Source organism: Rhododendron vialii, chromosome 4a, assembly GCF_030253575.1.
Source record: "Rhododendron vialii isolate Sample 1 chromosome 4a, ASM3025357v1".
In the NCBI taxonomy this organism is placed as follows: domain Eukaryota; kingdom Viridiplantae; phylum Streptophyta; class Magnoliopsida; order Ericales; family Ericaceae; genus Rhododendron; species Rhododendron vialii.
In genome coordinates, this window is record NC_080560.1 from 30619902 (window position 1) to 30632374 (window position 12473).

A 12473-nucleotide genomic window follows, 5' to 3' on the forward strand; every position below is an offset into this window, starting at 1 on the left:
CAGGGATAGGGCAAAAGAAATTGCCATCCCTAAGGCCCAGTTTGGAACTTAGGACAAGAAAAGAAAAAGAAAAGAAGGGAAAATGATTACGAGGAAAAAGAAAAGAAGATAAATTGAGAGAAAAATTGAATTTGTGTTTGAAAATTTTCCCCTTCTCTTTTCGGAAAAACCAAACAAAGGAAGAAAATATATGCGTTTCTGCTAAGTTAAATGGGCTGAAAGCCCATATTTTTGTGGATATTTAGACAAATAATTTTTATCACATACATCAACTAAAATACCATTTAACAAAAATAACTTTACTATTGTCATTTGCCTTTAGTCAAATTTTTTTTTTGAAAATGCCTTTAGTCCATTTAACTTACCAGAAGCACATCTAAAGTTCCAATACGGGGAGAAGGCAGTCGTTTTAGAGAGTGTTGATTGGAGTGACATTCACTCCGCTTGGTTCACCATTTTGAAAGTAACTTTTACTCTCGGCACAATTTTTAATAAATTTCTCTTTTTATATCTTTTCACTCATTATCACTCAATTCTCAAAAATAACTTTCTAAAACTTCAACCAAACAAAGTGATTGTTGTGATGCCGAAATAGTAAAGGGTGTGTTCTCTCCCTCCCTCTCCCCCCACAAAAATCCGCACTCCTCTACAAAAACCCAATCCCCTCCTCTCCCGAGTCCGTTAAACCCTACTCCAATACCTTATCCTCTCCTCCTCATCAACAAACGCTTCACCCCGCAGCAACCGCATCGATGGCTTCCTCCACCTGTTCCCTCCACTTCCTCTCTCTAACCCCCAACTCCCTCTCTCTCCCCTCCTCCAAACCCACATCGCTCTCCCTCCTTTCCTCTCTCAGGACATATCCCAGCAAGTCCATTTCCATTTCTCACTCACCCTCGCCTTCTCGGTTCGCACGAAACGTAGCCGTTTCTTCCGACTTTGAGCGGGACGAGGAACTGAGCGAGGAAGAGGTACCCAACTTCTCGCCTGACCTCAAGCTGTTCGTGGGGAACTTACCCTTTAACGTTGACAGTGCCACTCTTGCTGGGTTGTTCGAACGAGCTGGAAATGTCGAGATGGTTGAGGTTTGTGATTTTTTCTTCTTTGTATTGCAAAATGTACAGTTCTTACTGTTAAATAAGCTGTTAAAATGAAGGGTGTTTTTTGTTTTGGATTTTATGGCTTATTTTGACCATTAAAAAAACTAGGGAATAGATACGGGTTTTTGTCTTGTATTAAGGTTTAGGGAGGTTTTGGTTAATGGTTTATCTAGATGAGATTTTATTTGGTGAATATTCTATTTGTTGTTTTATTGGTTCAACAGTTAAAATTATATGTCGCGAATGATGTTTCCTGTTTTTGTTTTTCTGGGTTGTTTTTTGGTCCTTGGTTTTGCAAAATTTATTGCTTGGACTGTTAAATATTCTTTCTGTAGAGTTGTTTTTTGTGTTGGATTAGAGTTTAGTGAGATATTAATCAATTGAGATTTTACTTATCTGTAGATATTGTTTGGTGAAAAAAAGTCAACTGGTTTGTCGTTAAATTTTATTTTCATTTTTTGCTCTCTCTCTTTTCTTTTTTTTCAAAGGCTCATTTGTGAAAATTTTGGTGTAGTTGTTTCTGCGGGGTTCAGAATTGCGCACTTTGGTGCAATTTAGAATTTCAATGGTTTTTTGGGAAAAGAAGGGTAAGAGGTAGACACGTATTCATGAATTGAGCTGTTTTGGCAGGTTATATATGACAAGATGACTGGAAGAAGCCGAGGGTTTGGCTTTGTGACAATGTCCACTGTTGAGGAGGTTGAGGCAGCTGCTCAGCAATTTAATGGCTATGTAAGCTTTGCTCATATGCAATTTTTATTTGGTTTTGCGCTGTATGTTTTTAATTGGAATTGTTATTGTTTTGTTATATACTCATACAGAGAAATGGGAACTGAGGACGTTCTTCACCGTTTAACTAAATGTGCATATTACTTGCCATTGCCTTTCTTCACCGTTAAACTAAATGTGGATGTGATGTCTGGCAGGAACTTGAGGGCAGGCCAATGAGGGTGAATTCTGGACCTCCTCCTCCTCGGAGGGAAGAATCTTCTTTTAGAGGGTCCAGGGGTGGTTATGAGGATTCCAACGGAGGGTCCAGGGGTGGTTATGAGAACAGAGGGTCCAGAGGTGGGTTTAATAGCAATAGAGGTGGTTTTGATAACTCCAGCGGAGGTTCCCGGGGTGGTGCAAGTTTTGGTGACAGCAATAAGGTTTATGTGGGCAACCTTTCATGGGGTGTTGATGATTTAGCACTGGAGACATTGTTTAGAGAGCAAGGAAATGTTAGGGAAGCCAGGGTAATTTATGACAGAGACAGCGGTAGATCAAAGGGTTTCGGGTTCGTCACCTTTAGTTCTGCAAATGAGGTTAACAACGCGATTGAATCGTTGGATGGTGCTGTGAGTATATGATTCTCCTTTACACGATTTTGTGATTTTTGTCCTTTCTTTTAACTGTCCTATTTGATTTAGAAGAAGTTGGAATAGAATTGAGGCACTGCTTATAAAGGCTTACAAAGATGAGGCCATTATTTTTTCTGTTTCATTTATTTTGTGTGTTTTTATTTGGGTTTTTCTATTGAGTCCGTAGCTAATTGTTAAAAAAAGCTTTCTATGTTTTAATCTAAATACAAATCTCAATTTTCATATGTGCGAACTGAATTTTCCATTCAATTCTTGAATTTTACTAATCAATCCTGTTTATTAGTGTAAACATTATTTTCTGATCGAAGGTTGTTTTGTGGCACATAAAGGCATGCATATCCTTGTCATTTTCTCCACCCAAGAAGTTTGATCATGTGTTATATAGGTGGATATTATCGTGCCAAAAAGTTTTCTAGTAATATAATCATTTGCTTGCCAACATGCATCAGTGAGAAGTTGGCAAAGTTCCAAAGTTCAAAGATGCTATTGGATGTTCATGACTCTTTCTATTTGTATGATTCTATGACAAAATTTCATTTGGTTCTACTATCTACTTGTTTATCTGTGTCATATACTGTTAGATGTTGTGCAGTATCTTGTAGATGACGAAAGTATACAGTTTTGAATAGTAATGCATTTAACAACCGGTAATTCCAGTGAGTAAATGTCATCTGCACAGGACATGTATTGTTGTAGTTGAGGAGTCAGTAATCGATTGCTCTTGTAATGCAAATGTTCTTGCAAACATCATTTGATAAACTGGATATAAATGTTTGCGAAAGTCTCATGATGGATTAGTTCAAACAAAGTAACCTTGCTTACCCCTCTCTCTCTCTCTCTCTCTCTCTCTCTCTCTCTCTCTCTCTTCATGTGTCAAATTCTCCTAAGTGAGTCAGAGTTTGAACTCCATTCACATGTCAAGGCTATGGTTAGAGATTTGTCGTTGTTAGAATTTCTGTGTATCTTTCCGCTGAATTCTCTTTTCTCCAAATTTATCTGACTTATAATCTCTGCTGTAGGACCTAGATGGGAGACAAATTCGAGTAAGCGTGGCTGAAGCTAGGCCAAAGCGTGAGTTTTGATGATTGAATCTGCGAGCTTCTTCAACTAGTAACACACTTGGGGTAATCAAGCAGCTTTTAATTTTTATATATTTGGAAATTACAGTAGCCTACCTCTAGCTTGAGAACCAAAAGCGTTTAAACATGTCAGTGATGTCACCTCATTTTTGCTTCACACTTCAAATTCTTCTTCTTAACCAAAGTGGCTACCATTGTGCAACATTCTGATTAAATTGTGCTTTTCCTGGTCATTGCCAACACTACTTTCATTATCTCTTAATCTCTGCTGCAGTTTCCAGTGACCATACGGCTGCAATCTTTTGTTGTTTTCACCAAGTTTTGAAGAATGTGCTCCTTTCGACATAGTAATCGACTAATCATGCATGAGATCTGTGCAACCAGATGAACAAAGCCCGCAAATTTGTTGAAGCAGACAAGATAGTAATGTGTAATCCATATCTTTTTTTGCTTTTTCGATGGAGTAGGTGCATGAATTGTTGAATCATTTGGCTTTTCGTTAGTTGTAGTGCAGAAACTTTGTGATTGTTGAATTATGATCCAGGGAAAATGTGAATCCGCATGCACCCTGATTGGCTTTGTTTTGCATAACTCTGTTTTGTGCACCCTGATTGGCTTTGTTTTGCATAACTCTGTTTTGTGCACTCAATTTCCACCATACCTTGCAAGCTTGAGTAACAATTCTTATTTAGAGGGGTCCAAGTTTCGTTGCTTAGGTAAGTCCACTTGAATTCCTCAATGCAAGATTGATTTTGTGAATTACCATTTTCTAAAAACTTTATGATCATGAAATATGCACTGTTTTTTTCGAAGATAACATGTAGGAGTACTATTTTTGGTGCTGAACAAACCGAGTGTGCTCATATCTTAGGAAGGTACCATGTAGGTCTAGGTGAGTGTTAATATACCAAGTGACTTGGCCTATTTGGCCAGAGACTCCCTTCGGGCTTTGAACACTTGGCATTAACGATGTATCTTAGGAAGGTACCATGTAGGTCTGGGTGGGTGTTAATATACAAAGTGACCCTCACTAGATTGGTTGACCGCCCCTTAGGTTCGGACTACTGCTCCCCCAAATCTGGGGTCTTCAGCATTCAACACTTATTTGGCGCGTTTTTTTCACTAATCTTTCACGAGTTTGAGTTTTGCCTCTAGAAAATATTTTTTTTCCTCGATATAATTACTGCTCCAATGAATATACAGACGAAAAATTGTTGTCACTTTTTAAATTAGTACTATTTATTACTGCAAGAGTATGTTCCTCGCCATGAAAGAGTTGCTTCAAAGTTGAGCTGGGGAGATGGAGCAACTTAGTTACCCTCAACCATATGATATGTCTAAGTGAAATTACCCCATCATTCATCCAAGGAGGAAACACTTTGGAGTTTGGACCGGCTATGTAGGAAAAATAACAGGTCCGCAAGCCACAATTCATGTACTTGGCAAGTAACCTGCAATTCATGTAGTATTTGGCAAGTCAAGACATCGACAGCGGGAGCTGAATGCAAAACCTCATGTTATAGTTGGGATACGCTGGCCAATGACGCAACCGTCCTTTATCAAGAGCATACAAGAATTATTCAAGTTCAAATCCATGGCGACAACAGTATTGAGACCAAAAATCATGTTATGTGATGTAGGCATAAGAATCAGTGTATAACCACCACCTATCCAAACCTGCAAAATATCGCAGACTCTTACCATTATTCCATGAGCAACAAGATATCGAACGATTACTGCATATGAATAAAAAAAAATTCATCCTATATACGTCGGAAAGAAACCTTTACTTCATCTTCAAAATTCAATTTCCCACCTATACGTTTTCACGACTTTTCACGTTCTTTCACTAATGCTGGTGGTGGAGCCTTCAAGCTGGATGCCTTCGATTCTGTAGAATTGTCATTCTGTGATTTCCTTCTGCAAAATATATTCCAACTCCTCTTTGTCTTCACCAGCTTCTGAATCTCGCATCTCATGGTCTGACACTCCTTCTCAAGATCAGAAATGCGTTCCCTCACATCCTCAACCGCAGCAGCTCTATCTTGTGCTGTGAGTGCAAGGTTTGCGTTGGGATTTTGGTAGTTGTCAAGACTGTCAGAGACAGAGAACCACCCAGAAATGGACGTACGCAGCCGTAGTTGTTCAAAGAATAGGACTTGGACAATCACTCTGAGAGGTAGCCGCTCATTCTGGGCTGCATGGGTGCTAGCTTCTAGGGAGAGCTTTTGGCAGTTCATGAGTCTACAAATTTGCTCCCTCTCAGAATCCGTGAGCCAAGGGTGTGCCTGAAGTTCTACAATGCGTCAGTATGCTCTTAAGCATATGTTGGGACAAAACCAGAAATTGAGAAACAATGATCAGAGGAAACACATAAAATATCCAAGGATCTACATGGTTTAAACTTAAAGCCCCCTTTTGTGTACGAAGATCAGAATTACAATTCCTCAAGGAAACACAGAATACAATAGGCCAGTATGTCTCTTAACTCTTTGTGAAGAACCTTAGAGCCCCTAAATATCCCCTCATATAAAAATCCAGCGGATGTGGGATGGTCAAAGCATATCCAAGACCAAAAAACATTCGGACGAGGAAACTTCATTACTCGCCCATGAATTGGGTCGTGCTGCTCACATACAGGTACCACAAGAGTTGAATTTGTTGTGTTAAGCTTGAGTTTAGAAGGGAGGGTCTTGTGTTCTGAGGGTAAGAACAAAAAACTCCCCCAAAGACCTTGGCCACAATGGAGATCCACGAGCAGAGGATTAATAAGAGGGTGTCCTCGATTGCGCAGGGGCAGGCTATGCAAGCGAAGCTGACGTTCAGGAGGAATGTCGATGGTGGGGATCTTGTAGAGAGCTAGAGGAAGAGGCCGTGGACATGGTCAAGCCCAAGGCTTAGGGGTAGAGGTCCTAAGAGGGGCAAGAGGGGGAGGAAGGACCGGAGCGGCAACGGTAGAGGCATTGATAGGAACCAGATGCAATGCTACTTTGTAAATAAAATTGTTTGGTTATGCAAACTCTATTGAAACAATATTTCCGTTGTATCATATTGTTCAAGGATTAATGGCTATTTCAATGCATCTATCAATTCATGGATATGAGGATAGAAAATGCCTAAATTCTTAAACTCTGTTTTCGATAGATATGGGCACACATTACCAGAAAAAAATTGTACAAACAATTATCATCATGTTGTTAAGTACAAAATCATCTCATAATTCAGGTAGGGTTGCTTATCAAAAGTTTTGGTTTCCATTCTCTTTTTTCTTTTTCCCTTTACGAAAAAGGATTTTCAGCAAAACAAGTTGAATGTTATCCTACCATAGAAGTATTGGCGCACAACAAACTTAAAGTAAATTCAGTGATTGCGTAATATCCATCAGTTTCACTCACCCAGTCTCAGTCCATTTACAGCAAGGAATTCCTCATAACTACAAAAAATTTCATGCATAGTTTTACTTCAAAAACTTTTGGATTTCATTGATTCCTCAGTATATAAAATTAAATTTCATGAAAGTAGCTAGAGGAATATAGGATTATTTTTACCTTCAAATATATATCTAACGCACGGTAGATGCCATCAGTGAGTGGCCTGGCATAATCAGGGACGGTAGCAGCGAGTGACTGGAACTTTGGGAACTTCAAATTGACATCTGGTGCCACATCAGCAAGATATGCATCCACCAGATTTGCCACCATAGTTATCGATATCAATGAAGGGGTCCCCTCCATCAACTCCCCCTCTTCGACTATACAAGGAGAAGATGACGACGCAACAGCTGCAGTAGCCTGGTCCATTGACATGAAATGGTCAAGAATCCTCTGAAAACAGTCTATATCATAGAGCGTCTCCACTGAGTAACCCATATTGGGTATTAGTACATCTTCCAACGAAGCTTTGTCTAACTGAGCCCCCACCCGTTTCTCTAAATTTTCTCTACATGAGGGACTTGCATGTAAAACCATGGAAATGCGGAGAATTCTAAGGAGAAACTTAGACTGTATAACCCCTTTTTGATAAGGAAGTAATTCGATGATCTCTTCAAGTAGGGCCCTCTGATCTGCTTCAGAAGGGATGGATGTGGTCAAACCGGGGTTAGCATCGTCCAGGCCAAGTTGCCTATTCATCAGTGGGAGGTGTTTCTTAGCATAGAACATTAGGGAGCCAGCGATTTTTTCAGGTTTCATGCCTCCTAATTCAACAGCTAGGATCAGTCGTTTGTAAAGAGGTAAAGAAAGAAAGGACACATCTTCATACCACCAATCGTCTCCCATGGGTTGTGGTCTGCTTGTAGTATATATTCCATTCCATAAAACTGGCGTGTTTGTGCTTTCTGTGTTATTGGGGCTAATTAAAGGCCAATTGAATAAGCTTGTATCCGCACAAGCTTTTGTTGCCAAGGAATTGATGCATCTGGAGAATATGTGAAGCTCCTCTGCAAATTGGAGGACTTCTTCGCATGTTTTGAGAGCCTTGATTGTGTCTGCCCAGTTGCCAAACACTTCATTCAGGAAACCCTCTGTTTGGGAAATGAGATTCCTCTCCCCATAATCTTCGTTCATTTGAAGGTACTCAGCTGCACACCTAAGACCAACTACATTCAAAGCAGTGAGCTCTATTTTAACACCGTAGCAAAATTTGGCAATGAGCTCAAATGCTTTTGCTCCACCAGGTATGTCGTGAAATTGCACAACACAGATTGATCCATCATCAGTGGAAAACTCTCCAATATGCTTCTCTAATACTCCGCTTCTTGATAACAGGGGAAACTGAAGCAACAAAAATGAAAAAGAGAAAACTTCAGCATTAATGTCCAATGGATGAGTTGAGCTAAAAACTCAAGCAATTTCTAGTTGCTGAAAGCATGCATGCGAATATATGTTTTTTTTGGTGTGTCATAAGGCAATTACATAAAATCAACCTTGTGGAGATGAAAGGACAACTCTCCAATTTCAACAGTTATATCACTTGGAAGCCCACTTGTGCAATACCTGAAATAAACATGATAAAATTTACAAAGGAGCATAAGCACATTGGGTAATGGTACGTAACTCCAGTTTCGATAATCAATTACAATAATCCAACCACACATATTTAGGCGCTGAGTTGCAATTTGCATAGTGACAAAATTTAGGTACAGTTCCATGCATGTATGCGGTGCTTGTCGTAGTCATGGCCACCTTCTGCATTCATAAGTATTATGAAGTCCAAAACTGAAGCTCGTATTAAAGTCATGCATATGGTTGAGCGAGATGGCCATTTGGATTCCTTGTATTAGCCACAAGAGTCACCGGATTCATGCAAACTCTACCTATGTTCTTTCCTTCACCCACTGTCCCAATTAACTGAGTCAATTATATATTACATGCAAGTATGCAACTCATATTTGATCCAGGTTTCGACTGCAATTGACCAAGCTGTAGCTATTTTAGTGTACAACCCTATGTCAAGACTATTCTACCAGCCTTGTGACTCTTAACCAATATCACAAAACTACTCCGGCTTGTGGTGGTAGTAGACAAGCATGCAATTCATATTTGATCCAGGTTTCAACTGCAATTGACCAAGGTGTAGCTTTTTTAGTGTACAACCCTATGTCAAGACTATTCTACCAGCCTTGTGACTCTTAACCAGTATCACAAAACTACTCCGGCTTGTGGTGGTAGTAGATAAGTAGACAGCATAAGACGACGAATTCTTAATATTCCCTAGCATGGTCAGAAATTATTATCATGAGTTCAAGTATATTACCCAAAAACAACTATTCCCAGATATTGATATGTGAATAAAATGAGGAGTACTTGCGAAAAAAAATAAACAAGATAATGAAGGGTACAAAGCTCCAAAACCATAGCACATCTGAAGGTGCAAAATGGAATATCATAACTCTGACATAGACCATCCATTTCATTTTAGCCTAAGAAGCATGGACACGAATGCGGGCACGTGACGTGCAATTAATTCTAAATAAATAGAGATACTCCCGGTGGGAGACACGGTAAAAAATAAATATAAACATATGTTTTTCTAATTTTACTAATTGTTTATACAAATGTTGTATTACATACACTCAAAACTTAAGGGTTAATGAGGAAAATGGCGATGTAAGTTGTAGACAATCTTCTTGGCTATCACTTATCGCAAAGTAAATGAGTTCCATCAGAGATTTAAGGTGACATGTGGCTTATGCTTCTATGGTAGGTTTTGGTTGGAATCAAGGTAGGGTTACTAAGGAGTTAAAATCTTCACGTGGAACCACAAGTCCTAAGATGACAAGGGAAGGGAGCAGCCAGATAAAAGATAGAGAGAGTTAGAGCTACTAGAACCTTAAATGTAAAATGAGGTTTAGACATCGACGTTTAGAGAGGAAGATCATGTAGACCTTGACTTTCACTAATTACCATGTGATGATTAGATTACAGGATGCACGCCAAGGAAATCTCCAATTGATAAGATTTGTGAGAGATGTACGTCACCAGTGGCGGGACTAGGATTATGCAGAGGGGGTGCAAAATTTTAAAAATTCAAGCATGAGAGAACACTTAAAATGCAAGACTAAAAACTCAAAGACAAAACATAAATAATTTTGCTTCAAGCTTCACAAAATATATGTGAAACAGAAGACAAAGTAAAACTTTTTAATATTTACAACCCAACCACCTATCAAAATAGAACTGGACGTTCTTTCAAGTCATGAAAGTAATCTATGGTTGCATTTATGATAAACTTGGAACAATTTTCATTCCAATGTACAAAATAAGCACAACAAAATGTCCAAATTTATTTGGTTAGAATCAAAGTAAAAGGCCAACTTATTGGTTAAACCCAGATTGAAGCCTAATACAAGTTTACTTCTAAACTAGTCAAATTTTATATGGGCCATGGGAGAATTGGCATGGGAGGTGCCAATATAACCAAAAGTTGTTGTATTAGCATGTAGATTTGCTAAACATGTAGTGGTATTAGAAGAACAGGGGGTGCCCAGGCACCCCCATGTAGAATACCATAGTGATGAGGCTTGGTAGAGGTGTCATTGGTGCCCTCAGGTTCTCGCTCGGCTAATGTTGGGCCAAAGTCCTGGCTCATATGACTTAGGTTCTTGCGAAGCTCTTGTCTTTATACATGGAGGTGTGAAGTGAGCAACCTACGCGGTGTTTCCTAGATGGAGCTTGCTATCGCGATATCTTTTGGCGATGATGTGAGCTGGCCCTTTTGGAGGTGGTGTCGGTGACATGGCTTGGTGGGACCACACACTACATGTAACTACACCTTCCTACTTGGTTGGTCAAGAAAGCAGAAGTAGAAGAAACTTCTTTAGTAAACACTGTAAGATTATGATTTACACAGTTATGTTAATCACAAGTACTAAGAATGGCATTGATACAAGTTAAGCAATCATACCACCAATTACAAGTGATGTTCTTGGAAAAAGATGTTTAAGAAAGTCCTGTATGTGACCTCAATCAACTATCCTGTCTTTTTAGTGAGACATCAAGAATGAAGCTTAAAGACAAGGCTTTCTTCTCAAGTTAAGTTCTTCTTGTGGGTGGGTTGGAATTGAACCATGGACCAAAGGTACACGCATGACAGCTAGTATCTACACACACACACACACTTTAAAACACAATTTCACATATATGGTATAGTATTACCTAACCCATGACATCCAAATACATCTAAATTTAACACCACAGATCTCGAACCCAATATACGAAACTGGAACAACCCATTACACATCATCCCATGTCAATTGCTTGCCTCCCAACCATTGCAACCAATCTTATAGAAGCTAAGTTCTTTCATGTGGGTGAGTATTTTTGAGCCCTCTGTATAAAAGCAAAACCATGATAACTCACGTCCACATTGACATTTTAACAAACACAATACACTTGCATCACCTCACCCATAATCCATTCTAAAAAATGCAAAAACAGGACAACCCCGTTTCCTATCTAATGATTTAACAACTACCCATCTCAATTTGCTAAAGGGTTAACGAGGAAAATGGCGATGAAAGTCTTACCAATGTTGGCCTTCGCGATGAAACACTTCAGATTTAGAGCCGAGCCTCCTTAATGCCATGGTTTATAAGACTTCTTTTCGACTTTTTGACAAACATAAGAGGTGCAAAGTGAAAATGAACATGGTAATTGCATCCACAGAGAGAGAGAGAGGCCCGAGTCTAGTGGAGGGAGTGAAGGGGAGAAGTAGGAAACGGTGTAATATTCCGAAAATGCTGATTGTATATCAAGCAGTAAGCAGTTAAACAGCTGTTAGCTGAGACCGAAAAATCGATCGAAACCGGATCGGACCGAATTTTTCAAATCGGTTGAATAATTTCGATTCGGTTCCAGTTTATAAGATTTTATAAACCGAAAAAATAATTTTGATCCGATTTATGTGTTTTAAAGATCAATCGAAACCGGACCGATTATATATATATATATATATATATATATATATATATATATATATATATATATATATATATATATATATATATATATATATATATATATGATATACACATATATAGGGAATCAAACTCTGTAAGGCCAGAAGGATCTCCCCTCTCTTTATCATTTGGCTACCTACCTTTTTGGTGTATATTGGTCTAATAAATATATTTATTATATAAAATTAATCATATATATATATATATATAAATAGTTTTTATGGTTTTTCTTTTTTATGTATTAGGCTCAAAATTGATTTTTTTGTTGGGCCCAAAAAAAGGGGTTGAATTATGGATTTTTAGTTGATATTTTGTGGATTGAATTGTGAATTTTTTGATGTGTTGGGTCCAAAATATGGCCCGTGAATGAAAACCGGATAAACCGGATCGAACTGGTTGAGCCGGTCAAAACCGTATCGTATTATCTCAACCGGTTCCAGTTTCTAATAAAAATCTCAAATCGAATAACCGG

The 12473-nt window shown here is 38.7% G+C and overlaps 2 protein-coding genes across 4 annotated transcripts; one reads left to right on the forward strand and one right to left on the reverse strand.

Moving 5' to 3' along the window:
- The first annotated feature begins 573 nt into the window (after positions 1-573).
- On the forward strand, positions 574-4134 carry LOC131324749 (29 kDa ribonucleoprotein A, chloroplastic-like). Its single transcript, XM_058356851.1, has 5 exons — positions 574-1085; positions 1731-1832; positions 2027-2440; positions 3484-3588; positions 3818-4134. Exons 1-4 carry the CDS (start codon positions 753-755, stop codon positions 3544-3546), a joined length of 912 nt encoding a protein of 303 aa, XP_058212834.1. The 5' UTR covers positions 574-752; the 3' UTR covers positions 3547-3588; positions 3818-4134.
- Positions 4135-4904: 770 nt separating this feature from the next.
- On the reverse strand, positions 4905-11746 carry LOC131324748 (BTB/POZ domain-containing protein At5g03250-like). Of its 3 annotated transcripts, XM_058356848.1 has the most exons (5): positions 11570-11723; positions 8468-8537; positions 7092-8315; positions 5360-5831; positions 4906-5220 (listed from the first exon to the last, which is right to left on the reverse strand). In XM_058356848.1, the coding sequence occupies exons 1-4, from the start codon at positions 11626-11628 to the stop codon at positions 5370-5372; spliced, it is 1815 nt and encodes a 604-aa protein (XP_058212831.1). In that variant the 5' UTR covers positions 11629-11723; the 3' UTR covers positions 4906-5220; positions 5360-5369. The 3 variants fall into 3 exon arrangements, with proteins under 3 accessions (XP_058212830.1, XP_058212831.1, XP_058212832.1); XM_058356847.1 differs by having other exon boundaries at positions 4905-5831; positions 11570-11746; XM_058356849.1 differs by lacking the exon at positions 8468-8537 and having other exon boundaries at positions 4906-5831; positions 11570-11707.
- Between the last annotated feature and the right edge of the window lie 727 nt (positions 11747-12473).

Coding starts and splice junctions, on each gene's coding strand:
- LOC131324749 (XM_058356851.1), top strand. CDS start 753: ATGGCTTCCTCCACCTGTTCCCTCCACTTCCTCTCTCTAACCCCCAAC. Junction 1,086..1,730: donor GAAATGTCGAGATGGTTGAG/GTTTGTGATTTT, acceptor CTGTTTTGGCAG/GTTATATATGACAAGATGAC. Junction 2,441..3,483: donor TTGAATCGTTGGATGGTGCT/GTGAGTATATGA, acceptor TCTCTGCTGTAG/GACCTAGATGGGAGACAAAT.
- LOC131324748 (XM_058356847.1), bottom strand. CDS start 11,628: ATGGCATTAAGGAGGCTCGGCTCTAAATCTGAAGTGTTTCATCGCGAA. Junction 8,316..8,467: donor TGTCCTTTCATCTCCACAAG/GTTGATTTTATG, acceptor TTGTTGCTTCAG/TTTCCCCTGTTATCAAGAAG. Junction 5,832..7,091: donor CGTTAGATATATATTTGAAG/GTAAAAATAATC, acceptor GTAGAACTTCAG/GCACACCCTTGGCTCACGGA.